This window comes from Rhinoderma darwinii, chromosome 4 (assembly GCF_050947455.1).
Source record: "Rhinoderma darwinii isolate aRhiDar2 chromosome 4, aRhiDar2.hap1, whole genome shotgun sequence".
Classification (NCBI taxonomy): Eukaryota; Metazoa; Chordata; class Amphibia; order Anura; family Rhinodermatidae; genus Rhinoderma; species Rhinoderma darwinii.
Genome location: NC_134690.1, coordinates 370134049 through 370161300, shown reverse-complemented (window position 1 = coordinate 370161300; position 27252 = coordinate 370134049). Strand labels below are relative to the sequence as shown.

Here is a 27252-nt window from a genome sequence, read left to right as displayed (position 1 = left end):
ACGGAGTTCAGTAACCGCTCGAAGTCCTTAGCCAGACTGCTGTGTTCGGACTGTGATATAAGGACAGTTTATTGGCCGGATTTCCTAAACTGACCACAGTTCAGGTAGCCGTGCTTCTATCATCATAGTCATCCGTGACGCTGTGAGTCAGTGTCTCCCCGCATAAATACTGTCCCATACTGAAAACATGATTACAATATAGGACCGTATTCCTGCATGGAGGCAAGGACTTCTAGCATCGTAGAGATCTAGGATTCTAAATGCCCAGCTCCCTAAACTGTAGTCAGTCCGGTAAACACTTCCGACACACGGATAATAAGGCCTAAAAGAAAAAGTTAGCAAAAGTTGGAAGCTCTCTCTATTATGTGCACCCCCTGGCTGGTGTTCAGTAGAGACCCTCGCTCTCCTATGTGCACCCCCCCCCCCAACTGGTGTTCAGAATACGCTCTCTCCTATGTTCACCCCTCTTCCAGCTGGTGTTCAGTAGCCGTGCACCCCTCCCCGGCTGGTGTTCAGTAGCCGTGCACCCCTCCCCAGCTGGTGTTCAGTAGCCTCGTATGCGCTACAGATGGATCGTCTTTACAAAGAGAGTCTGGGGTCACACTGAAATGTCAGCTTAATTAACTGATCAATTGGTTTAGGTCACATACGTGGTAACAATATGTCTTATGACTTTCATGTTTGCATGGCACACTGAGTACTTCATTTAAAAAAAATAAAAGTATTTTATCGGCACACCATACAAAAAAGGTTGCCTACCCCTGGACTAGTTGTTAACCTCATTATGTAATTGATTAATAATCTATCATTTATTAATGATAACCCCTTCTCAGTGATTTATTTACTACATTACACTAAATACTTTGTTCCTTGATACCTTCCCACTGATCGCCTAAAAAATAATAACGTTTTTAGACATACACTACAATGTGGATAGGCCATTAATGTGTAATTGGTGTGGGCACAACCCTCGGCACCATGGCTCCTTTAGGCCTCATTCAAACGACCGTAAGGGTTTTTACTGTCTGCAAATACGGATGCACTTCTGCAGCCGCCTGCAATATCGGAGGTGCCCATAGACCTCTATGATGGTGTCCGTGCCGGACAAGAATTGTGGACGAGAATAGGACATGTTCTATATTTTGCAGATAATTTCTAGAGCACGGACACACCTCCGCAAATATACCGAAGGGTGTCCGTAGCCTATAGAAATTAATGGATTGCAATTTCATTGGTAATAACCTGATCCGTAATTACAGATAAACTCCGGTCGTGTGCATGAGGCCTTACTGCATTAACTGACGCCGTCCATGTCCGAGCAGCTGTCTGGTACTGCAGTCACTATTAAGTGAAGAGCTTTCAGGAAAATGTAACACTTGCTGACTGTTTTCCCCCACAGAAAACGGCTGATCAGGGATTGCAGCTGCGTGACACCCTGTGATCCGCATATATTTGGGGTTCTCCCTATAGGAAAACAATTTTACAAAGTAGGCACACTCTTTAATGACCTGTTCAACCATATCTGATGGATTTTCCATTTCTAAACCACAAGAAAGACATTCAAAGCAAGTTCATAATGGTAGTTTTCACCCTACAAGGATGCAATGTGACATAAGATTATATAATGAAAGAAGTAAAAAATTACTCTAAGGCCCCATGCACACGAACGTGCTTTTGCGGCCGCAATTCCCCCGAACGTCCACGAGAGAATTGCGGCCCCATACATTCCTATGGGCCCATGCACACGACCGTGGTTTTCACGGTCCGTGCATGGCCCAGGAGCCTGGACCGCAGAAAGAACGGACATCTCTTATTACGGCCGTATTCTGCGGTCCAAGCTCATGGGAAATAATGGACGCGGCCATCGGCACGGCCTGCGATTTGCGGCGGCCCGCGGCTGTCACTCCGCTGCCGGCCGATCCGAAAATCACGGCCGTGCACATGGCTACAGTCATGTGCATGAGACCTGACTACTTTTTAGATTTGCTGTATGGAATTTTATTTTGATTTGTTTTAATATAATTTTATACATTTTAATTTCTTTTTTTATAATTTTTTTGTATTTTAAAAGGTCTTATTTCCAACAACCACAAGTGACTTGAAAAGAACAGCCACTCCAATCAACTCCCAGAAAGGTCATGTGGTAGACAATGAAGAAGAAATGGAAGAGGAACCCTGTGATGACACTCCCAACCTCTCCACTCCACCACCTAGCTACAGTAGCCCATCAGGAAGTCCATCGACCACAAACAACAAGCCTTCAGTCTCTAAAGCAGTTGAAAACATCAGTCTTAGTCCAGCGTCACCCCAGAACACCCAACAAACCCAAAAAAAGAGAATTCTTTGCATGTATGGAGATGGGTGCTACAGGTAATTTCTTTTACAGTTCCCTCCTTACTCGCCACGTGGTGAGAACAATGACTATGTGTAACTTCTAAAACAAACTGGCTTCATTATTTGCTTGTATTTTTTCTTAAAATGTCATCTATGGGAACATCTGAATTTGATAAGGGCATGGTGTATTCTCTCCTCAAGCGACGTCTGACCAAATGTTTTTGTAATCTGAAATTTGATAATTTTTTGGTTACACGATTACCTACTACTTTCACAGAACTGTTACTTTTCCAACAGAATAATTCTACTTAGTGCATTACCTCTGGCTGTCCATGGGGAGGGCAGAAGAGGCAATTGCCCAGGGGTATCAACCACCTTGAAAGAGCAGGTAATAATGTAGTCTTGAGTAATATTATTAGTGGCCGATACTCTGTTCATTTTGCATGGAGTACTGATGCCCCTCGAGCGATCTGGTGGTTTATTGTCATAGGATGATGGAAAAGTAGCTGCCAGACACCTCTGACTTCACTTCTCTCTCGGTTTAACAAAGCATATCCTCCTGTTCTATATCAATGCTACAGGAAAGGGCCCCTCACCTGATTATTCGCCCAGTGGCGTCCACCAACTTTAGTCCTGCCATATGGGGGGTTTGTTTAATCCATGTATATATAAAATATACATACCGACATGAATTACAGGTTACCTAACTTTTTCTATTGCTCTATGTGTAACTTTGCATATGAAGACATTATTAGTCTTACGCGAGGCAAGACCCGTTTGTCTAGTTGGACTCATGCCTTATATATACACACACAAGCTACACTGGCGTTTCTCATGTCTTCATTCCCAGAAGGGATTCTGATTAATGGGTTTATATTATAAAGATGATATAACTTTTATAAACTGATCTAAACTGAAATAAGCACAAACTTTTGTAAGAAATCACGACTCCTGCACTTCTAATATTAGCAAACATTTCATTCCAAACTAAAGCGTTCTTCACATTGATGCAGAAATAATTTTAGCCTTTAATACACAGGTAAAATCTTCCTCATGTAGAAGGGATGATTTAGAGGACCTGTCATGTCACTAGCTCCTACAAAGTGCGTTATTAGACTAACGTCATTGCCGCTTTCTCTGTGAGTCCAGCATTGTTTGTTCTTTACTTCTATGTCCCCTGATGCTGACATATTGCCCCTTCCTTTTTATTTATTAAAAAAAAATGTAAAGTAACTGATGGCTAGCCAAGTGCGTTTGCCCGCCAGCAATGGGCGGAGCTAGCAGAGAGCCTCTGACGCTCACTTATCAGCGTTCGGCTTTTTCCTACAGACATTCCTAGGCCAGCATCCTCGCGTGAGCATATTTAATGCTTTGGTTGTGGTTTTTTATGTGTTTAATTTTTTTTTTAAATCTTTAGGAAATTTTTGTTTAAAATAGTAAATAAAGTAAATGGTACTGGCATTTAAATTAGGAGTTTCACAAGGTTGTTTTTTTTTTTTAGGAGTCTTGTTTTTTCGAAGAGTCCTGGATGACATATTATTAGCATTTTATAGAGGTTGTCCATTTTGGACTAACTCCGTTCATATTGAGGCCTTTGGTCACAAGCATTTTTTTCCCTGCACTGCCGTTTTACATCAATGTTCTTCCATTTGTTTTTTTATTTATTTTTTAGCGGAAGCCTTTAGTCCTCGATCAGAGACCTGTTTTGGACAAAGCTCCTAGGTTTAGCGAACGGTAGAGGAAGTCCAGAATTGAGGAATCTCCCATCCATTAATTAAGCATGCTACAACAATAGGAATAAATCTATTCTGCCCTACGGGTACATTATTGCCTTTATATAACTCCGGAATTTCATGTCTTTTAATCAGTGACTGGTAATGAATATTCATTAGGGGTTATGCGCCTATAAAAATATAACGTTTAGCAGCTTCCTCTACAAGCTTTCACTGAACCCGAAGCCTTTAGACTCCTTCAGCAATAGACACACCCATTAGACTCCTTCGTTGCGATGGAAAATGTCTCTGTTTTCACCTTCCAGCAGTCAGTTACATGAGTGAAGCATGTAGTAGCAAACTCTATCATGACAAAGTAACAAAAGTATTCAAGATTACAACATGGCTCTTTATGTGAGAACATGTAAAAATGGATACTGTGACAATATATACATACGGACAGTCTGATCAGCATTTGAATTGTTAATACAAGAGTTTAGCGCTATGTAAAAAAACAAAGTAATCTGTTGTAAGTGATGGGTCAGTTGTGTGGCATAGGGCATGATGAAAGCCGACTAAGAGCAGCGAACGGGGGGAAAAATGTTTTGCAGCGCGGTGTCTAAAGGAAATGGGATGGGGCAAATATGAGCGCTCTTCGTTTCCATCAATGTAAGGTTATTGCGGTCAGGGTTTTTGCTTGTTAATGTGTTTACAAGACACTTCAATATATGTGAGGTTGAATAGATTGCTCTTAACATTATTATTGTCCTAGTATAATTAGTTTGAACACCTGCAAAGCAATTATTTGATCCCATTGATTTTCAAAGCAAGGACAACCATATAAAATATGATCGTAGTCAGCATTTTCGTTTCCAAGGAAAACAATAGTTTATATTGTAGTAAATGAATGTGTTTAATTAGATATAACTTATGTGCCAGGCAATAAAAACTACGTAGACCGCGGTATGATTGTAATAGAGGAATCGAAGTTAGGATTTCAGTACATTTAAAGTAGGACCTCAGGATGAGGATATAGTTGAATCCTATATTAGAGCAGGGAGCCGTCTGTTCCCTGGTCTACTATTCACTGTGTAATGCTGGCTGCTCACGGCTCAGCCCAGACAGGTGCGATGACGTCACTGCCTCGCAGCTGTTTGCGCTGAGCACGTATATTTTCAGAGTCTGCTGGACTTCTGGCATATACCAGCATTTCAGTCATCCTATTGGTCCACGGTGTACTCTGTGCCCGCCCTATTAACTTCTTGTTTAGCCTCAATGCCCGCATGCCGCGGTGAACTGACAGTGCCTGCCCCAATTTTATATACAGGGTAGATGTTTTTTTTTATACAGGGTTGATGGGGGTTATATACAGGATTGATTGGGTAATATACAGGGATGATGGTGGGCTAGTATATACAGAAATGATTGGGGTCCCTGTATATTACCCCCATCATTCCTGTATACAGCAGCCATCATTCCCGTATATAACACCCATCATTCCCGTATATAACCCCCACCATTTCTGTATACAGGGATGATGGGAGTTATATACAGGGATGATAGAGCTGTGTAGTGTATACAGGGATTATGGGGTTACATACAGGGGATAATGGCTGACTGGTACTATCGTTTGTTCAAGTCTCCTAGTGGGACTAAAAAAAAATTTCAAAATAAGTTAGGTTTTTCACAATATACAAAATAAGCAAACATTTAAAATGTAAAAAAAACCTTTTAAAAAAAATTTGTAACAATTTTTTTTTTATTTTGTGAAAGTAAACACAAAAATAATTATATAAATTTTTATATTGCCATAATCGTATAGACCCACAAAATAAAGTTAACATCATTTTTACCGCAGAGTGAACGCCATAAAAAAAAAAAATTTTTTCCATTTCCCCAATAAAATAGATTTTTCAAATTTTTCCAGCGCATTAAATGGAGCCATTAAAATCTTCAAATTGTCCTGCAAAAAAAAAGCCTTGTACGGCTATGTAGATGGAGAAATAAAACGTCAAGGCTCTTGGAAGGAAAAACGGAAAAAAAACAAAACTAGAAATGGTCTGTCATTAAGGGGTTAAATGCTGGCAATGAACTGATCGCAGCAGGTCTTGCAGTTGAAACTCCCGGCAATCAGCTGTTAACATTGAGGGAAAATGCAGTCTACTGCACGTCTCGAAATGAAGGGTTAACCAATGCCTAGCCGAACCAAGAACTCTGTGGCTAATGGAGGGGAATGCAATTATATGCCATAATATGATCGCTCTGTTGGCATTTTTTACCTTTTGTGCCCCAAGGTTTCTATAGAGCCAGCAGACTCTGTGTTACTCTTTACAGAACGTCTCCTCTGGGAGGTTAAGGCTGTGTTCACACTTAGTTTTTTGCACGCAGAAAATTCTGCCTTAAAATTCAGTTTGGAATTTTGAGGCAGATTTTGATCTGCCTGCACGCCGTTTGCTGCGTTTTTCGCTTGCGCCCGAAATAAGTTTTCTCTGCCTTTCATTGATGTCAATGGGAGGTCCGAGACGTAAACGCCTGAAGATAGGGCATGACGCTTCTTTTTCCTGCGAGCATTTTTTTCCACTCGCGGGAAAAAAATGCCTCTGCCTCCCATTGAAATGAATGGGAGGCATTTTTGGACTTTTTTTGGTGCGTTTGGACATTTAGGGTATGTTCACACGAGGTCATTATGTCCGTAAAGGACGGACGTATTTCGGCCACAAGTACCGGACAGAACACAGTGCAGGGAGCCGGGCTCCTAGCATCATACTTATGTACGACGCTAGGAGTCCCTGCCTCGCTGCAGGACAACTGTCCCGTACTGTAATCATGTTTTCAGTACGAGACAGATGTCCGGCAGCGAGGCAGGGACTCCTAGCGTCGTACATAACTATGATGCTAGGAGCCCGGCTCCCTGCACTGTGTTCGGTCCGGTACTTGCGGCCGAAATACGTCCGTCAATTACGGACGTAATGACCTCGTGTGAACATACCCTTAAACAGATTGCAGGTGGGAGACCAGGAAGATCTGCAAATAGAGTGGGGGAAACTAAATGAGTTGCATACTCAAAGTAAGTTGTATGCAGATAGATATTCACATTCATTTATAGAACTAAACAAGGCACGTGATTTACTTCTATATACGAGACCGATAGTCATGTTTAATTTTTATCTGAAATTCAAGTTCTACTTCACAGACTTATACTTCATATAAATAAACTATGGCTACATTCAGACGAGAGTGTCCGATTTGCGCATGTGAAAAACGCAGCATTTTTCCTACATTTTATGTCCGTGTGTCGTCAGTGTGCGCTGCGTATTGGTATCAATGTGCATTGCGTGTGGCATGCGTTTTTTCACGTCCATTCAAGCACTTCTTTTATTTAATTTCTCTGCATTTATTTGTATCTGATGCGTGAAACATGGACAGCACACGGATGTCGTCCGTGGTTTTCACGCACTCCTAGACTTCAATGGGTGACAAAGTGCGCAAAAACGCACCAACATAGGATATGCAGTGAGCTTCACACAACGGACACTCGCTGCGCCAGAACTCACGCATGTCTGAATAGCCCTATTGAAATGAATGGGTGCGTGCGCTGAGTTATTTCAATGAACCACACACGGACGGGGAACACGCTGGTCTGAATGAGCTCTTACTCTGCTGTTGATTAAGGCTCAAGCCGCACCTCATCTTTCCATAAGGCGCTAAGCGACCATCTTCAAGGCCATTGGTCATGCTATTTTTACACGACCCCATTAACATCAGATCTGAGAATTAATTTTGTGCAGTAAAAGATGCTCTTTATGTTGCACTTATTAACCTGGACACCTTTAATATCATTTTGATGAGCTACAACATGTAATAATCTCTTCACTTTTAACACCTCTGACAATCTTGAGTGAAGTTGTATAAAATACAAGAGGTTAACAGAGTAGAATGTCATTCTTGGTATGAAAGTATCCATGTATACCACAGACTGTTACATTTCTAAAAAAGGGTGTAAAATAATAAATAAAAAATATATACCCAAAGAAATGTGCAGCTCTCCAAAAAATCAAGTGAGAACTGTGGCCTTTATTATCCTAAATGTGCAAAATCTTTCAACTAGGGCATGTTTTAAGTCTGTAGTATGCTCGTTTTTTGTTTTTTTTATTCACCCCCCCCCCCCTCATAGTAAAATAAATACAAATTAATTACATTATATGTACCTCTAAGTGGTGTCATTAAAAAAAACAAGTAACAGGAAAAGATTAAAAGTGTATGGACTTTTGCAAATCAATGATGAGAGAGAAATGCAATTTAAAAAATCACTGCGTCTTTTAGTGGATCTGCGAAGGTACCGTAGTCATGTAGTCCACTCTTGGCCAATTAACCCGTTAGGGACTATATATATATATATATATATCACAAGGCCACTACTGGCAGCTCCAAAGGGTGTTTGGTGCAGTAACATCCAACTTATGTTTTTCTTTTACTGGTGACAGAACCCTTCATAGGCTTGAAGAAGACTCCGTTCATGGGTTCCGTCTGAGCCTTCCGTGAGGGGAACCATGAAATGAATCAAAACTAAAACAAATGGAAACCACCGGATCTGCCACCATTGAAATCAACGGTGATTCAAACGGAAACCTTTCAGTTTGGATTCCGTTCATGGGCTCCCCTGACTGAAAGGTTCAACGGAACCCAAGAACGGAGTCCTGACGCAGATGTGAACGAAGTTGTCCATGTTTCGTGATATCATCTGCTAATCTAAGAGCAGATCTTGTGAATGCTTTAGTGTGTGATGTAAATCCTTTTGTATTTGTGATGTTTGTAGTCATATTTGCTCTCCATCCAAATGTTTGACTCTGCAAAAAAGATTTTAGGGATGAGTGAAGTTGTTTGCATCATTTACAATGTGAATCATGGAACTATTCGTGCGATGTAGAAGAATCCAAATATACAACATTGTATCGATCTACAGATTGACTTGCTGATGCTGTATAATCCGGACAATTTACAATATTTGACCAGTCCTATTTTGTCCTTGACCTTTCCACCAAGTATAGCACTTACCAACAGCCTGTGCCTTGTGTATAAAGCACTTAGAATCAGGTAGACGTTCTTCGCATTGTCCTTTCACCAGTCTCTGATCTTTCATCTGACCTTATGTATCGATCTTCCCTTTTGAGTGTTTTTCTTTCTCCATTGTATCTACTTTGCCTCAACTAGAGATGTGTTCTTTCCCAACATTTTACATTGATGCATTCAGAATTCGCATTTTAAGTAACCATTGCTTAAAGAGGCTCTGTCACCACATTATAAGTGGCCTGTCTCCTACATAAGGAGATCGGCGCTATAATGTAGGTGACAGCAGTGCTTTTTATTTAAAAAAACGATCTATTTTCACCACTTTATTAGCGATTTTAGATTTATGCTAATGAGTTGCTTAATGCCCAAGTGGGCGTATTTTTACTTTAGACCAAGTGGGCGTTGTACAGGAGTGTATGACGCTGACCAATCAGCATCATGCACTCCTCTCCATTCATTTACTCAGCGCATAGGGATCCTGCTAGATCCTTATGTGCTGTCTTATACTAACACATTAACAATACTGAAGTGTTTAGACAGTGAATAGACATTCCACGGGATGTCTATTCACAATCTCTGCACTTCGTTACTGTTTCTGTGGTAGTTACAGCAGAGCAAAGCGTAATCTCGCTGTAACCTGTCATTTACAGCGTAATCTCGCGATATTACGCTTTGCTCTGCTGTAACTACCACAAAAACAGTAACGAAGTGCACAGATTGTGAATAGACATCCCGTGGAATCTGTTTAGTGTTTCTAAACATTCCTATGCCAAGTACCCCAATTTTTCACGTTAAAGTACTACCTAGACTATGATCATACACTCTACTGCCTATTAATCATTGATGAGCACATGGCGAGTACCCCCTAGAGACATGGCCTAGCAGTAACACAGGTTGAAGTCCTAGAATATATTCAATAAAATTAAAACCTAAAAATAAATGTGCTCCATAAGTGAGTGTTGTTGGAGGATGTCCGTAGACTTACAGGGGTTTTATAAAAATTAAATTTTTTTTCCTGCCTTGTTTACAGACAATAAGCTAATATCTTCTAATTCCCTTCCAATTCGGCATCGCCGATCCACTGTGCCCCACCTGTCTCTGTTTACATTGGCTAAAGCTGTGACGTTCCATACTGGCACGTGAACAATGCAGCCAATCACTGGGCCAAGCGGTGATCTGAGTGAATATGGCGCACAAGCGCTGTGGACCGTGATCGACTGAACTGGTCACGTTCTGGTACAGAATGTCACAGCTCCAGCGAGTGTTAATTGAAAGGCAGTGGACTGGTGACGCTGGAGTGGCAGGGGATTAGAAGGCGAGTGTAAGGCCTAGTTCACATGGAGTATTTGCAGGCAGAAAAAAACTGCCTTAGAATTACTTTAGAAATTTTGAGGCAGATTTTGGACTGCCTGCGTGTTTGTTTTTTTTTCTGCGGTTTTTTTCTGCGGTTTTTTTCTCGTGGCCATTGAATGTAATGCGAGGAACGCGGACAAAAAAAACACGTTGAAAAACAATAAGAAATAAGCCCGCTGTTTTTTTTTTCTGCCTCCCATTGATTTTCAATGGGATTTTAGAGGCAGAAACCACGGCAAGACAGTATATGCTGCTTTTTTTCCCCCACGGACGGCCAACAGCGCCCTGGGAAAGAGAAACATGCCTCTACCTCCCATTGAAATCAATTAAGAGGAGTTTTGGCAGTTTTTTGGCGCTGATTCTGATGTGGTTTCCACATCCATATCAGCGCCAAAAAAAACTCTGTGAACTGACCCTAAGCTTTTTTTAGTAAACGATACTATTTGCAGGTAAAGTTGAAGTTTTCATAATAACCCTTATAACTGAACTCCATTCATTCCCTGCTCGGCTCCGTGTCCTAACACGTGAAATACTTCCCTCATCATTGTCTCACCACTTAAATATCAAATGTATGTTTTCTCTTTTTTTCTAGAAAAAACCCAGTTCACTTCCAAGAATTCTGTCACCCAGGAGACGCTGATTACCGTGACGTGGAGGATGGGAGTCAGGATGACAATGATGACAGGCTGGAGTGTCCTTATGGTACAGATTGTTACAGGTGAGAAAAAAACACTTGAGAAGTATGCCATTATGTGATGGAAAGACTTCTTACTGCCTGCCCAGTGCTATTCAGCAAGTAGTAAGAGGCGGCATGGTTATCCAACCTCCCCATCTAGAACAGCTTTCAGAAAATGTGCAGACGGGATTTCTAATTGTCGCGTGTTCTTTGTGTAACTGTCGTTCTTTTATTTTTCTTGTTACTTTCGCCTTTTCAAGGGACAAACAGAAAGACATTGTAGTAAACGCCTTTATTTTATAATAACCAAGGATTTAGTTTGACATTTTCTTTAGTAACGCATGAGAAGACGCCCATACTGGCTATTCTGGCAATTCTGATCACACGTTTCTTGTGAATGGTTGGTCAGAAAAAAATTAAAATTAAAATTGAGAACATATCATAAAGTACTCAACGTGTACAACACTGAGGAAAATAACATCAATGTTCTAAATTACAAAATACTTGTGTAGCTTTCACATCGTGACATGTATCCTTATTACGATTCCATTGCCATAGTTCATTGGCTGTGTTCAGATATACGGGTGCCAGCTCTCATTTCTTAGTTGAAAGCTCTCCTACATTGCAATTTTTTTTAAATGAATATCCACTTTTATTATCACCTCATTTATTTCTTAATATATCTTTAGGTAACATGCAGGCTTCCTGCTGCCACCACTAAGGAGAGCTTACAAGCTTGCCGCATACTTTTAAAAATGAACTTAAAAATTAGACAGTCTGCGGTAAGCGCCCCCTAATGGTGGCTACAGGCTGTCTTTTTTTTATTTAAAGGCTATGTAAACCTTTAAAAGGTATTTTTTTTTTTTTTAATAAACAGGTCAGTCAGTGTGTTTGGTGGAACTTTATAATTAGTTTTTATTAAAAATGATTTTTACTTTTTGAGATACAACTGCTTTGTATCCTGTATACAGAGCAGCTGTGTCATGTGCTAAGACTTTAATCCGTCAGTTCCGCGGACATGACCTGAAATACTCTAGATCTATGAGGGGAACGACAGCGGAAAGACTGTGTGGGACCGCCTGCACCCACTGTTTGATTAGGGGGACCATGAGTATCTGGATAATTTGTAGTGTGACGTGTGGGACTGTTCAGATAAATGTAAAGTATCTTTCTAAAATCATCGTTAGCCAATCCCTGTAAGTTGGTGAAAGCAGGGCATTGCAAAATGAAGGGGTCCTCTGACTAAAATACTGACATAAGAAAGATGTCTGACATTAATCAGTGATGCCAGCAGCGCCTATGTCCCTTTATGTATGACATAAGATCATCCCAGCTAAAGCCTGTTTGCATCCAGGCGTACAATAAATTTGTGGGGGGGGGGGGGTGAACTTTTGAATCAAGTACTCCACCCATATAATGCAATGTGGAAAAAATATAGTACAAAAAATAATGTGTTCCTTATCTAGATGGTATTATGTAATTCTTTTGTAATGTATAAAAAGATGGCCACCAGGGGACTTTCTTGGAGTGCCAAGAAAAAATAATAAAACCTTTTTTCTTATTGGAGAAGAGCTAGGAGAAAGTTCTTGCTTTTCGAGTGATGTCTCTAGAATCGTTCCAGAGCAGTAATTCCCTAGTGAAGTGCCGGCAACTGGAAAAAAAACGTTCACCCCAAAAAAGGTGTCTGTCTTGAAGAGTGGAGTTTTTAAAATTGGGTAATTTCTTGGACTTTTTTTTTTTTATTCTGGCAATTCAGTACCTGTGTAAACTAAAGTGGGGCCTGCAAAACTTATAAGGAAAAAGTTTCAAAATCCCCATGGTTATCCTTCAGTTCCAGGCAGCAGCTTTGGGCCACTTTAGGGTTATTTCTGAACTCAGGAAAAAATAGTCCAATAAAAATTGTGGTGTCTTTCTCCACTTTCATTTTTCACTCCTGCTTTCCACTAAATTCTACAACAAAACAGGAGGTCAAAATACTGATCATAACCCAATATAAATTCTTAATAACTTTTAGGGGTTTTCCCATTGTCCTGGCAGCTCAGAGCCCCTTCAAGCATCAAATGCGGCTGTTAAACCCCTTAGGCAGCTCCTTCACATCAATGCCCTGGCATGTGTCCGGGCAGTAGATTTGGACTATTTTGGAGGTGTGTTTGAACCCAGGAGAAATAGCCCGATAAATGTTGAGGTGTCTTTCTCCACTTTCATGCTTTGTGTTTGAGAAATATGTCCTATAAATGACACATTTGTGGAAACATTTTAAATTCAATTTTTCCTTTTCTTCTTTTTACTAAACTCTGCAAAACTCGGCCTTAATACTCATTATATCCCAAGATAAATTCTTTGAGGGTGTCGTTTTTAGAATGGGATCATTTCCAGGGTTATTCCTCCAGTGCTCTACCACCGTGGCTAGGTACATAAAAATAATTTCTTACTAAATATCTACAAAACGTCATAATTTTTTTTATAGCCTTGCAATATGCTCAAAAAGTGAGACAAAGGTTTAAAAATAGATGTCAAAATGAAGTTGACAAATGCTAAAACTTCTTTAATAACGTTTACACAGTATACTGGAGCAGTGGAAACGTGTTTTGTGGAGTGATGAATAATGCTTCTCTATCTAGCAGTCTGATGGACGAGTCTGGGTTTTGCGAATGTCAGGAGAACGTTACCTGTCTGACTGTAATTTTTGGTGGAGGAGGGATAATGCTATGGGGTGGCTTTTCAGAGTTGGCCTAGGCCTCTTCGTTCCAATGAAGGGAAATCTAGGAAATCATTGCTAGATTAATTATGACCCTCAATGCCGTTTGTCATTAAATAAGCATCTAGCCTTTTTTTAAATGCTGACATAGTATCTGCCATCACTATCTCTTGGGTTAGAACATTCCATAGTTTGACCACTCTAACTGTAAAGAACTCTTCCCTATATCGATGTCTGAAACGTCTTTCTTACACACGCAATAAAGATGTGATGCGTTCACAGCTTTTGGTCAGGTATTGACCATTAGACAGACATTGACTAGGTCAGTCTGCCTTTATAGGTCCTCTTCTGTATTAATGGGCCATCTTCTCCAGAACAACGAATCAGTGTGTGATACTGAATCACCTACAATATGAACACTCTGCTTACAGCAATGTGTCCTGATCTCATTATCACTTCTACTTCAGTTTTGTGTGAACTTTCTGATAAAAGATCCAAAAACATTCTGCAATTATAAATAGCCTCCGGTACAGACACTGTACGCATTGACTTTCTTGCCGGTTTGTTGATACATCAATGTTGCTCAATACATAGTTCAGATTTGCCTTGTACATTTGAGGTGATAGAAGAATTGAATTTCTTTGTACTTCCTTTTTTTATATCCAGCATGAAAATAGTAGGAATCACTTCATAGCATTTTACTATTTCATGTTTTAAAGCTTCGCATGGAACAGCTGCCGTCAGTTGTATGGATCAATTCTCCTATGTACACTGGGGCAAATGTATCAATGAATCATACACCACAGAGCAGTATTAAAATCTCATTAAAACTGTTTATTTACAGTATGTGCCAGATTATTAAGAATTTTAGATTAATGAACAGTCGTCATTTGTAAGGGTAAAGTACCTTCTGGAAGTCAGCCCAAAAGAAAATGTTATAATATTAAATTTGCTATCAAACAAGTTTACTAATTTATTCTCTCTATTCGGTGTTCTGCTTCTTGTCTTTTGAGATTCCAGATTATTATGCAGTTCGGAGCTTGAACAAGGTGCCGGGTTATAAAATCACTTTGTTGCGGGTTTAAGCACCCCATTGAATTCAATGGGGAGAATCCGCAACAGAAGAGCTACGATTCCGCTGCATAAATTGACATGCTGCGGTTGAGGAAATCGCACCGCAGGTCATTTAATGTGCGTCTTTTTCGGGGGCTTTTTTCCACAGTATGGGGACGAGATTTGTTGAAATCTCACCCACACTGCTGCTACTGTAATACACTGCACAAAAATCTGGCTAGTTATTTTTTCATAACCGGCCATATACAACATAGCAGCAGCAGCCTAGCATTACTAGGGTGGGAAGGGCCACTGTGTTTGGCCTCTCCCAGCATGATAATACCAGCCAGATAATATCAGCCTGCGGACGCCTAAGTGCCGGACCATCACTACAGATGGGTACTGGCTCGCACCTGCCTCTTCTTGGCACCCCTGTGGCCATGGGCATCGGGGTAATAATGGGGGTTATTGTTAGCCTTTTTACCAGCTAACACTAAGCCCTTCCTTAGTATTGGACGCTGTCAATCAGTCAGCGGCCATTACTAAGACGGTACCGTGTTTCCCCGATAGTAAGACACCCCCGATTGTAAGACGTATCGGGGGTTTCAGGGGGGTCGGCTAATATAAGCCGTACCCCGAAAGTAAGACATATGTCTTTCGGGGAAACACGGGGGTATTGCCGCCTCCTGCCCACTTCCGCGCCGCCCCCCTCTCCATACGTCACCGCGCCGGATATATCCGTCCTCAGCAGCTGCTAGTTCGCGCAGGAGGACGGATATATCCGTCCTGTGATGGCGCGGGTACTGAGACTGTACCCACGCGATCAGCGGCAGGAGCACGGCTGTTATACACAGCCTGGCTCCTGCTGCAACTGCCGGAATCGAAGCGCGCGCCGATTCCGGCAGTTTAACCCATTAAATGCCGCTGTCAATAGTGACAGCGGCATTTAATGTGTTTGACAGAGGGGGGAGCTCCCTCTGTCACCCAATCGGCGCCCCCGCAAACAAATCGCGGGTCGCCGTCGGGTTTCCATGACAGCCGGGGGTCTAACAAAGACCCCCAGGTCTGCCTTCAGCATCTGCCTGTTAGGCGATGCCGGAGGCATGACCTAATAGGTTGCCTGTCAGTTTTACACTGACAGGCAATAATGCTTCGGTATACTAAGTATACCAAAGCATTATATATGCGATCGGCACATCGCATAGTGAAGTCCCCTGGTGGGACTAAAAAAAAAAATGTAAAACAGTTAAATAAAGTTTGTGAAAAAAAGAAAATAAAAAATTCGACAATTTTTTTCCAATATAAGACATACCCCGAAAGTAAGACATAGTGGGGCTTTTGGGGATAAAAAGAAAGTAAGACACTGTCTTACTTTCGGGGAAACACGGTAGTAATAAAGTTTAAAAAAAATACAGACAGAAAAAATAGGTTTATTGAAATTAAAAAAACTCACACAACCCTCGTTAACCATTTTATTGATAATATAAAAAGCTGTCACCGAAGTAGTCCAACAACCGAACCTGTAAAAAAAAAAAACACAAAAAAAGCATTTGTTTGGGCCTGTTCTCATCACCGCTGCCCTTCCATTGAGGGGTTCCGTCTGAAGTTTCCATCATGTAACCCCTCAACGGAAGGGCAAACTGAAACCTCAGCTTCCGTTTCCCTCACCATTAATCTCAATTGCTAAAGTTTTCTGTTTGTCACCGTTGTGATAGGGTTCCGTTGTTTTGATGTAGTCATTAGTGCAGTTGGCTGCGCTATTGGTTCCGTCAAGAATAACGGAACCCTGTCACAAGCTAAGGTTTCCATTTGCCTTTACGTTAAAGGGTTACCCGACGGAAACCCTCAACGGAAGCGCAATGCTGATGTGAACAGGCCCAAACACATATGGTAGATCTAGATACAGGGCCCATGTGTGATTACTGTCTGCTGGACCCTATATCTAAGCCTACCTTGTGGTAGGCTTAGATACAGGGTCCAACAAATAGTACCTTATACAGTATTTAAAGACTGGACAACCCACCTCAAAGGGGTTGTCCAGTTCCTAAACGTTGAGGCCTAGCTTGTAGGAGCGCTACTTCCCCTTCATTTCCCTTACTTGCTCACACTGTCGTCGGCGATTCACAGTGTGAGAAAGTGACCGGATTGAAGGGGAAGTAGCGTTCGTACGAGTGCTGCACCCCCTTCAGCACAGCTGATTGGCGGGGATCCCGGGAGTCATACCCCGACCTATCCACCCCAGCAGACCGTGGTATTAAACTTACCCTCCTCTTCGGCCGCAGCGGAGGTCCAAACTACACACAGGATCGGGATGTTGTGCGCCACGCATAGCGTCATGTCGTCATTAGCTTCGCACAGCGCGGTGACGTCGGGACCTCCGCTGCATTCCGGAACAAGGAGGGTAAGTACTGTCAGTTACTATAGTAACATGGGCCCATGTAGTTTATTACATAGGTCCCAGTTACTTTTCATTGATGTGGTGCGGGCCCCCTGGCTGCGACCCCTAGAGTTGCGCCACTGTTTCCAAAATATAAGTCTTAAAGGGTTTTCCCACGAGAGACATTTATGACCTATCCTCAGGATAGGTCATAAATGTTAGATTCAGGTCCCACCTCTGGGACCCACACCTATCTCTAGAGCGGGGCCTCCTAAACCCTTCTCAGCCACTCTGTGTTACGGCTTAATGAGGTAAATTCCGACCATAAGAAAAGGTTATACGGTCGTGAGTTAAGAAAACAGCTGAGCTACGCTGTTTCCGTAAGTCCCATAGAACTGAATAGTAGTTACGCAAACGGCGTAGCCCGCATGCTACGCTGCTTCCATAACTGCCATTCAATACTATGGGTGTCACGGAAACATTGAACAGAACATTTCTGTGTGTGAAGGAAGCCTTATAATGTTATATTAGAGAATTTTTATTTATTTAATTCCCTTTTAAATTCTGTCATGTGGCTCCAAGTGTGTAACTCCATTTTAAAGGGTCTCTCCATACCTTGTTTATGTAAAGCACGCAGAACATCTTTCTCCAGAAGACAGAATCATTTTGTTAAAACATTAATGAAATTCTACCATTTATAAATGTGAATGTAAAGCACACCTTTGCATATATATTTATTACACTTGGAAGAAAAATTGCATGCGAGACGCTTAACCACATCCTAATACTTCAGGAAAAACTCAACAATTGCGTGAGTGATACAATTCTCCACTGACTGCTGACTGAAATGTAACTCTCTAGTGTTCGGGACAAGAGGTCAGGTTTATTTCTAGTTAATGTGTTATGTAACGTATCTTACTTTCACTGCTTCATTCCTGTTGTCCACTTATGCAAATGATTTACGAGAAAATTGGTGCTAGTCCATTGTAAAATTGGCGCAGAACCATCTGTCGTGCATGTTGCATAGCGATATCAAAAATGGTGCACATCTTCTATACGTAGGACACACTTTTTCTGTCATATTTTGATTTCATAGCTGTGCCCCTCTAATATAATTGTATTGCCCTGCGGAGATAACGCAGTACAGATTGCCCAGTATTTGCACTCTGTATTCTCCAACACACAAGGAATATGAGCACGTTCTATAGAACTATGGCACAATATAGTGCGAAGTCTTTTCTCTCATTATGTTTCTGCAGGATATTGTCACTATACATATTATTAGACAAATTCAAGAGTGGTTCATGAACACCAAGACGAAATGGACACTACATAGGCTTTCCAGTCCCCAAATCTTAGTCATTCAAGTAGAGTCTCTGATTTTTCAGCATCTTTATTGAAGTAACTGGTAAGGCGCTCGTCACACTACCGGCACATATGCCAAATGTATCCGTAGGTCTCCATGCACCTGGCGTCTGCCTAAATAGTGTCCTTTTGGCATATGCCCTGCCAGTATGCGTTGGCATACCTTTTCTTTTCTATAGCACCTTCTGAGCAAAACTTTTGAAATACAGTACCATGCAGTTCTGCTGAAAGTCTTGGGAACCTGCAGAAGCTCTTTTTTTATCCAGCACGTACGAAAAAACTTCCAAACCACCTTTGCCTTGTTATACCTCTAACGAAGTCCCATAGTTGTACGGCAGTCCTTGCTCTACGGTTATTTTTTCTTAGGATATTCTTCACTAAAGATCTTTTATTTTTTTTATTGATGTGATGTGAAGTGATGAACTACTTTTAGAACTGTAGATTGTAAATCATGCCACCTTCAATAACCCCCCCCCCCCCACCTTGCTAAAAATATGTGAAAACCTTCTGGTATTTTGTATTGCATACGGTTTTCTGGCGTCAGTCTGTGATCCATACATTACTTGTCTCAAGTCAAATAACGGAAAACTTCTTAAAGCGAATCTATCATCCAAAATTGACCTATTGTTTAAATCAAATTTGCCGCTGAGCTGTCAGACTTTCTGTTCTGAAGAGGTCACTTTACTTGTCTCATCATCATCATCAGAGGCGGGATTATAATGCAATAATACCTCCATTATAAATCTAGAGGCAGATAACGCAGGCTCCTACATCTGGCCACGGGGCATACTAATGCCGGGCAGCGTCAGGTCATTATATGTGACCCATCCCACAATGTTCTGACGTTGGACATTGTGTGCTACCCTGCATAAAGCACCCTGGTGCAGCTTGGAATCAGGATCTTGTACGCGCTGCAGACGTTTACCGGGCCTGATGTCGAATTTTTTTTTGGACTGAGGTTTCTTATGTCCATGTAAAACAAGACAGAGTGGGTCGGCACTGCTGATAAGTCTTCAGGCAGACTGCAGAAACTGCCTAGGAATTCCAGCAGGTCAAGTAATGCAAAAGATAAGAGGTGCTCAACTCTGGGAAACAAAAAGCCCAAACTATCTCCAAGTAGAGGGAAAGAACGACTGCCACTTTTTCTTTCCCTCTACTTGGAAATTCTTCTGTCCATGTGGCTGCTGTAAAGTAAATCTCTGATCTTCTGTTCTCAGCTCCAGCATGATGGCTGCCCCATAATCATGTAAAGAAAATTGATTAAAAAAATATACAATCCGGAGATAATCTGTAAATAAGCAATCTTCAGCAAATAGTGTTTTTAAAAGCAAAAAAATCTTAATTTTTTACAATAAGTGGCTGTATTGTTCGACTAGTTGTAAACAATTTAGCTGGAAAATGTCAGAAGTTTGTGATGACATCACATTTAGATTGTGTTCGCAATTACTAATCAATCTGCATTTTTTGGTCACTACTTTTGGGCGGGACTGAGCCATTTGCCGCCATTTTGCAAAAATCATGACCACGAAAAAGCAAATTGACCGCGACGTGTAAACACAGCCTCAAGCCAAAAATATCGATTTGTGATACTCGCATGAATTATTTAATTCGACTTTTTCTTTTGATATGATTTTTTTTTTATAGAATCCGATAACTTTTTTTTCTTAGCATGTATTAATGGCTCATTCTCTGGTGAGTAGTGTGGTAATTGGTCACATTCATAGAAATAATTACCTGTTTGAACAAAACTATTAAAAGGCTTTTCAAGTCGATCCACTTACATTACATTAGTGGAAATGACGTTCGTTTAGATTTTCTGTATCATAAAGTCACTGGGCTGCTTTTATCTAGATTTATTATCTGTTAAAGAGAAATTGGCATAAAATAATATTTAGATACCTTCATTAACCCCTTATTGATGGCAATATGCCTTTTTTACAGTAATCCTTAGCCCCTTCCTGCAGCAGCTGTTTTTCATATTTTATTTTTTGTGTTTCCTCTTTGTGGCTCCTCTCCAAAGCCATAATTATATTAAAAAAAATTCCATCGATAAAGCCATATGAGGGCTTGATTTTTGGGGGATAAGTTGTACTTTTTCATGGCATCCTGTATTGTACCATATAATGTACTAGGAACCGGGGAAAAATATATCTTGTGGGGTGAAATGGGCAAATAACAGCAATTCCTCCATTTATTTATTTTTGGGTTTCGTTTAAAGCCGTTCACCGTGCAATGAAAACAACATGTTGACTTTATTCTGCAGGTCAATACGAATACGGCGATAACAAATTTATGTTGTTTTTTTATTTTTTTCGTCGATGTTCTGATCTTTAGTTGCAGGATGGGCTGTAGTTTTCATTAGGACCACTGTGGGATTTTTTTTTTTTTGTGTTTTTTTTTTCCCCCCAAAAGTGCTGTACTCCGTAGCCATACTGATGGACTTTGTTTCAATGCCACTATAGTCGTCCGATAAGGAAAGGCGAGTCATTTTCTGTTCTTTAAATCATACTGGATTATGGACTTCATGATTAACGCGTATAATTAATCCTAAATTACTGTGTGATCTAATGATATAATTTCTTGGAAATGTAGCCAGAAATAATAATGTCGATTTTAAGATCTTCAAGCTCTTAAAAGCCCTTCAGAAAACCCTTTTATGAAGCACAGGATGACTATTAATACACTTTACAATGTCAAATAGAAACAGACTAATAATAATAAAATATATATAAACCCTGTTCTATGCAGAGCCGCTAATTCTAATCACATGTCCCCGTGAGATGGACCTCAGGAGGCAAGCGGATGAATGGTAATAAGCTAGAAACTAGGATGCTGACGTTTTTGATTTAGAAGAACTGGTATCACAGAAGTCCAAAAATTCACTGCACATTACACAGAAAATTCCTTCCTGGTTCATGGGTACAGCCAACATCTTGTAACTCCTCCAAAAAGGGATCTAAGCAGTTACAAAAATGGCTTTGGCGAGGCAAAACAAATTAAAGTACATCGCCTGCTAAGAAAAAGGCAAACTAAAATTTGTGACAAATGCATGACAACATAACAGCTTTGTAGTGACAAAAAGTGCTGAGAAAATTGGTCTCCTTAAAAAAAAAAAAAAAAAAAATGTGACTTTTTGTTTGGTCTGACATGTTTTCTGGTTAAGAAAATGATCTAAACAACTATGAAATGAAACGTGACGTATTTTAGTCTGTTGTACACACAGTAATTCACTGACTATAAGCGGTAATGTGTCACATTTTAAAGGCTATACACATATATTTGCAGCCATTTTTATTGCTTGAATGGGTCCTATATATATATAAAAAAAAAAAAAAAAACAACGGAGGCAACTTTGCAAAGAGTCTTAAAGAAGAACTGTTTTTTTGTTTTTTTTTACCCGCCCGCCTGTTAGCAAATGTAATGTAGTCACCGCAGAAAGCATTTTTTGAAAAACTATCCCGGTGGTATAGGACACCTGTGGACCTGCATAGTATTTTTCCAAAACGTCCAGATATCTGGTGGAGATGTGGAGAGGCAGAGAGTTGATGCACATTCCGATTAAAGGACAAATATGGCAGCCCCGGCTGATGTAAAAGGAACCCCACTCCTTTCTCCTGGCTTTATTCCAACAAATCATAGTTATGGTGATGCCCTTGTGGACTTTCCGTGGTGTACTAAATAATTTCTTGTGTATTTAAAAATGTTTTATTGTTCATCTTCCTGAACTTTGAATGAACAGTATTGAACCATAAAGCCAAAAGGTTGAGGGTTAGCTAAGGAATTTTGGGGCAGATTTTGCTCTGCCTGCACGCCGATTTTCACTGCCTTTTTCACCCGCGGCCATTGAGCGCCGCTGGCAAAAAACGCAGCGGTTTACGGCCGCTTTTTGGCATGTTTTCCAACGCGGTTTCCGCGTAAAAAAATGTGTCAAAAAACTCAGTATGAACTGACCCTAAGAGTTCAGTCAGTATCTGGATAGTTGGACAACCTTTTATCTATTGCAAAAGTTTGATGTACTCCATGCCATAAGAAATAATGTTGCTTTGGGTAGAAATAAGTCAGAGGCAGGAACAAGAAAGATTGTCCGTTATGTGCGATCTGTATACTGAGGATGAAACATTGTGTTGCAAACAGAAAATGTATGTTTTTTTATTTGCAGGTTTTCTTAGGAAATCTGTTGTTCTTGTTAAACGGGTTGTCCAGTCATAAGAAATTGATGGCCTATCCTCAAGATAGGCCATTAATATCTGATCGGTGGGGGTCCGATTACCGACTTCCCCACTGATTAGCTGTTTTGAAGGGGCCGCATTACGTGAGCGATACGTCCCCTTCATTCCTTACCAGCTCGTACTGTGAATCGCTAACACACTTGTAGTGGCGGTTCGAAGTCTTTCAGCCTTCTCCTATCCAAGCGAATGGGAAGAGCCTAAATTACTGTGAACCGCCGTTACAATTGTGCCTGCGATTCACAGTACAAACAGTGATAGTAATGAAAGGGAGGCAGCGCTCGTACGAGCACCGCTCTCCCTTCAAAACAGCTGATTGGCAGGGGTGCCGAGAGTCGGACCCCCACCATTTAGATTTTGATGGCCTATCCTGATCTAAGGTTAGGCCATTCATACTTTGACTGAACAACCCCTTTGATTCTTAAGTGTACTAATTAATATTATAACGTTGTTATACATAATACAGTTTTACCACACCAAGAGATGCTTAATTTTATGGCTCCTGATCCCACAATAAATCTGCATCAGAAACCACAAAAGTACACACTAAAGCGGACTTATCAGGAGGTACTAGGTGCATAAATGGATATTAACTTTTACCCATCTCTTCAATCTGTCCATGTTCCGTAGCTTAATTGTAAGGCTATGTTCACACATTGCGAATTTGTTGCACAATTTTGGTTGTGAAATCTGCATCGAAATTCCACAACAAGGTACAGTACGAGGTAAGAGAATGGGGTTTTAACTAACCCCATCCACTCACTGCATAAAAAAATCTGTAGCGGAGTCTGGGCGTGCTGTGGATTTTTAAATCTGTTGCAGAAATGGCGCGGATTTCCACTGTGGATTTCATTCATTGCAATGCAAAAAGTGACATCCGCAGCTATAAGCAAATCAAAATCCGAAGCTAAATTGACAGGTTCCAAGGCGTAATTTTTACACATTGTGTGAACTCCGCCTACGGCCGGATTCACACGAGCGCGTGCGTTTTGCGCACGCAAAAAACGCGCCATTTTGCGTGCGCAAAAGGCACTTAACCGCTCCGAGTGTCAGACCCGTATGATGCGCAGCTGCGTGATTTTCGCGCAGCCGCCATCATTATGACACTCTGTATGTTTGTAAACAGAAAAGCACGTGGTGCTTTTCTGTTTTCATACATCCTTTTCACTGCTGTTGCGCGAATGACGCACGTCCCACAGAAGTGCTTCAGTGTGCTGCGCGTGATTTTCATGCACCCATTGACTTCAATGGGTGCGTGATGCGCGAAATACGCACAAAGAACGGACATGTCGTGAGTTTTTCGCAGCGGACACACGCTGCGTAAAAATCACGCAACTGTCTGCACGGCCCCATAGACTAACATAGGTCTGTGCAACGCGCGTGAAAATCACGCGCGTTGCACGGACGTATATCCCGTTTGTCTGAATAAGCCCTAATAGGCAGTGTTTAAATTCATACTACCCTGTGTACATAACCCTTCATACATACACACCTACCTCATGTACTTTAATGTACTACTGAGAGGTAAGCAACTGCAGATGCAAAATAGCTCTGATTTAAGGATTTTCTGATAAAAATGTCCACTTACCGAGCGGATCTCAGTGCTTTGATATTGTGTATAAATATACGATAATTTCTCTCTTAGGAAAAATCCACAGCACAAGCTGGAATACAAGCACACAAGACCACCAGGTAAGTGTGATGACTTCTTTTCTGTGTTATGTTCATACATATATAGAGCAAAACTAGTAAAGTACACTATAACATAAATTGTGCTGAAAGTGCAAGGATTAACCACTTGCGGACTGCCCGCTGTGTATATGCGGCGGTCGGTTCAGGTTCTTAAAGCCTGGGCCATGGTATCTCTACGGTGCAGGTTTAATTTGACTGACTGAGCGGTCGGCAGAGACTGAAGAGCAGATACAAGTGGGTTTCTACCAATGAGCGCTGCTGCCTCGATCAGTCCCAATGGTCATGTGACTGGTCACATGATTGCTGGGGTGCCGTTAGTAGGAGTCTGCTGCTGGGTCGATCTAGCCTTAATAGTGACAGAAGTCACTATAACAAGGCTGATTTCTCCCTAGCTGGGACAGGCCGAGTTACAGGGGGAACAGTGTAGTGTAAAAAGGGTAGTGTTGCTTCCAACTCAGTAGAACAAAGTTTCTACACAGCAGCAAGGATTTAGGACCTATAAATTGAAGCATTTCTCCTCCTGCCCCATGGCGTCTCTCTTGTATACCAGACAGGGATGTTTACATTAAAAGGGTTATCCAATTTAGAAAACCCATTTTCATACACCCTATTGGGGAATTCTAAATTAATAGAGGGGGTCCTCGGTTTAGGATTCTCATATCTGCCAGATTTCCCCACAGGGTTTCCAGCCATGGGGGGGAGCACTTTGGAAAAATCCACATTTTTTTTACGCTCGGTTGACAAAAAGATTATAAAGTGGAAAACCCTTTTAACATTAGTAAACCATTATTTATTATATTGTAAACTTTACCTTTTCTATGTTATGGGTTTGTATTTTTTTTTTCTTCTGTGTATACATCTTCAAACCATATTCAAAAAGGAAATGCTAACATTTCTGCACAGATAGAAAAGCAGGTCAATAACAGAACTAAATTTTTATGTGCAGACGTTGACAAAGTGTTCCTGATATGTAAGATGGTCTAACTTTTCCCTAATGGCATAAAACCAAATTCTCAAACAATCTTTCAGCTATTTGTAAGCAAAGTTTAGGAACAGAAGGAAACCTACAAATATAGCTGTTTTGTTTTGTCAAAAATAAAATTACTAAACAGTTTAATTTGAACAACCCCATTATAGGTAGCAGGTAAACCGCTGATCCAGAGGACTCTTGTTGCAGGGAACCAGGACTACAAGCCGCTATTGCTGAGGGTTGAGCGCAGGTTCTGATCATTAGCTTCACAATATTTAATAGGGCGCTGTATAAAGCCGGCATTACTTTCATTTGGAAAATAAAAATTCTATTTCCCAAAAATGGAACTTTTATTTGCAGTGTTGGTCAAATGGGTTTTAAAAAGTTTTTTGATGGATTCCATCACTGATAAGTGATGCTCCACTGCATGGTAGGAGATTAGACGGCAAATAACCAACCTACATTGTTTTAAAGGGAATATGTCACAAAAATGTTCTTTGTCATGTTAGGGTCTCTTCGCAGTGCATTTCAGCACTTTCTTCAGTGTATACATCTCACCTGTCCATAGACTTTTTATTTTTATTTTTTACAATAAGAGGCAATGCCAGATGTGACCAACTGTATAAGCATTCCATTGAATACATCGGGGGCACTTTTTCAAATATGCTCCACCCTAACGTAAGGTCCAAAAGCAGTTTGCTCCTAGCCTTACAATGATATAAATATATTCTGCACTGAGAGGACGGCTGACCTTATATTACTTAAACTGGGATGACTTTTATGAGAATTAGAGCATCTTGTTCAAAATGTCTGCTTCTGAATATACATTAGGTGTTATGCCCTTTTAGAATACAGAATTAACCCCTTCCCACACCACGCAGTACATTTAAGGTGAGATGCAGAAAGCACAGTGCCATAAATGTACAGCACCAGCTCAGGAGCTGTGCCAGTGCCAACAGCAGTGGGTTTTCACCTCCTTGGTGTATTTCCAGTTTTGTTGCATTACCGCTATGAATTAAAATTAGATTTTTGGGGGGTTTGCATTTGATTTACACAACGTGCCTAATTCTTTGAACGTGTGAAATATTTTATTGTGACAAAAACGTAATAATGAAGACAAAAAAATATCAGAGTGCATTAGTATTCACGCCCTGAAATTCAATAGTGTTTGGAGCCGCCTTTTGCTGCTATTACAGATGCAAGCCTCTTGGAGTATGTCTTTATTAGCGCAGCACATCTACGCACTAGAGTTTTTTACTATTCTTAAGGGAAACTTAAACTCCAAGTTAGAGGGATTGGTGTACAGCAGTCTGTAAGTCATGTCACGGATTCTAAATAGGATTGAGGTCTAATCTTTGACTTGGCCATTCCAAGACATTTAAATGTTTTCCCTTAAACCACTCCTGTGTAGCTGTAGCAGCATATTTAGGGTCATTGTCCTGCTGGAAGGTGGATCACCGTCCCAGTCAAGTTTTCCTCAAGAATTGCCCTGTGTTTACTGGCATCCATTTTTCATTCAATCCTGACCTGTTTTCTAGTCCGTGCCGATAAAAAAGTATCCCCACAGCATGATGCTGCCACCACCATGCTGTACTGTGGGAATGGTGTTCTTGGGGTGATGGAAAGCGTTGGGTTTGCGCCACACGCAGCATTTACGATAATGGCCAAAAAGTTTGATTTTAGTCTCATCTGGGCAAAGAACCTTCCATGTGTTTGGGGAGATGCC

General features: G+C 40.9%; 1 protein-coding gene across 1 annotated transcript in view; it reads left to right on the top strand.

The window, feature by feature from the left end:
* APLF (aprataxin and PNKP like factor) overlaps positions 1-27252 on the top strand; it is a 128501-nt gene that overhangs the window by 93377 nt on the left and 7872 nt on the right. Inside the window, exons 7-9 of the mRNA XM_075863105.1 lie at positions 2072-2370; positions 11062-11187; positions 24510-24556. Coding sequence (XP_075719220.1) covers positions 2072-2370; positions 11062-11187; positions 24510-24556 — 472 coding nt within the window. The remainder of the gene's footprint in view (positions 1-2071; positions 2371-11061; positions 11188-24509; positions 24557-27252) is intronic.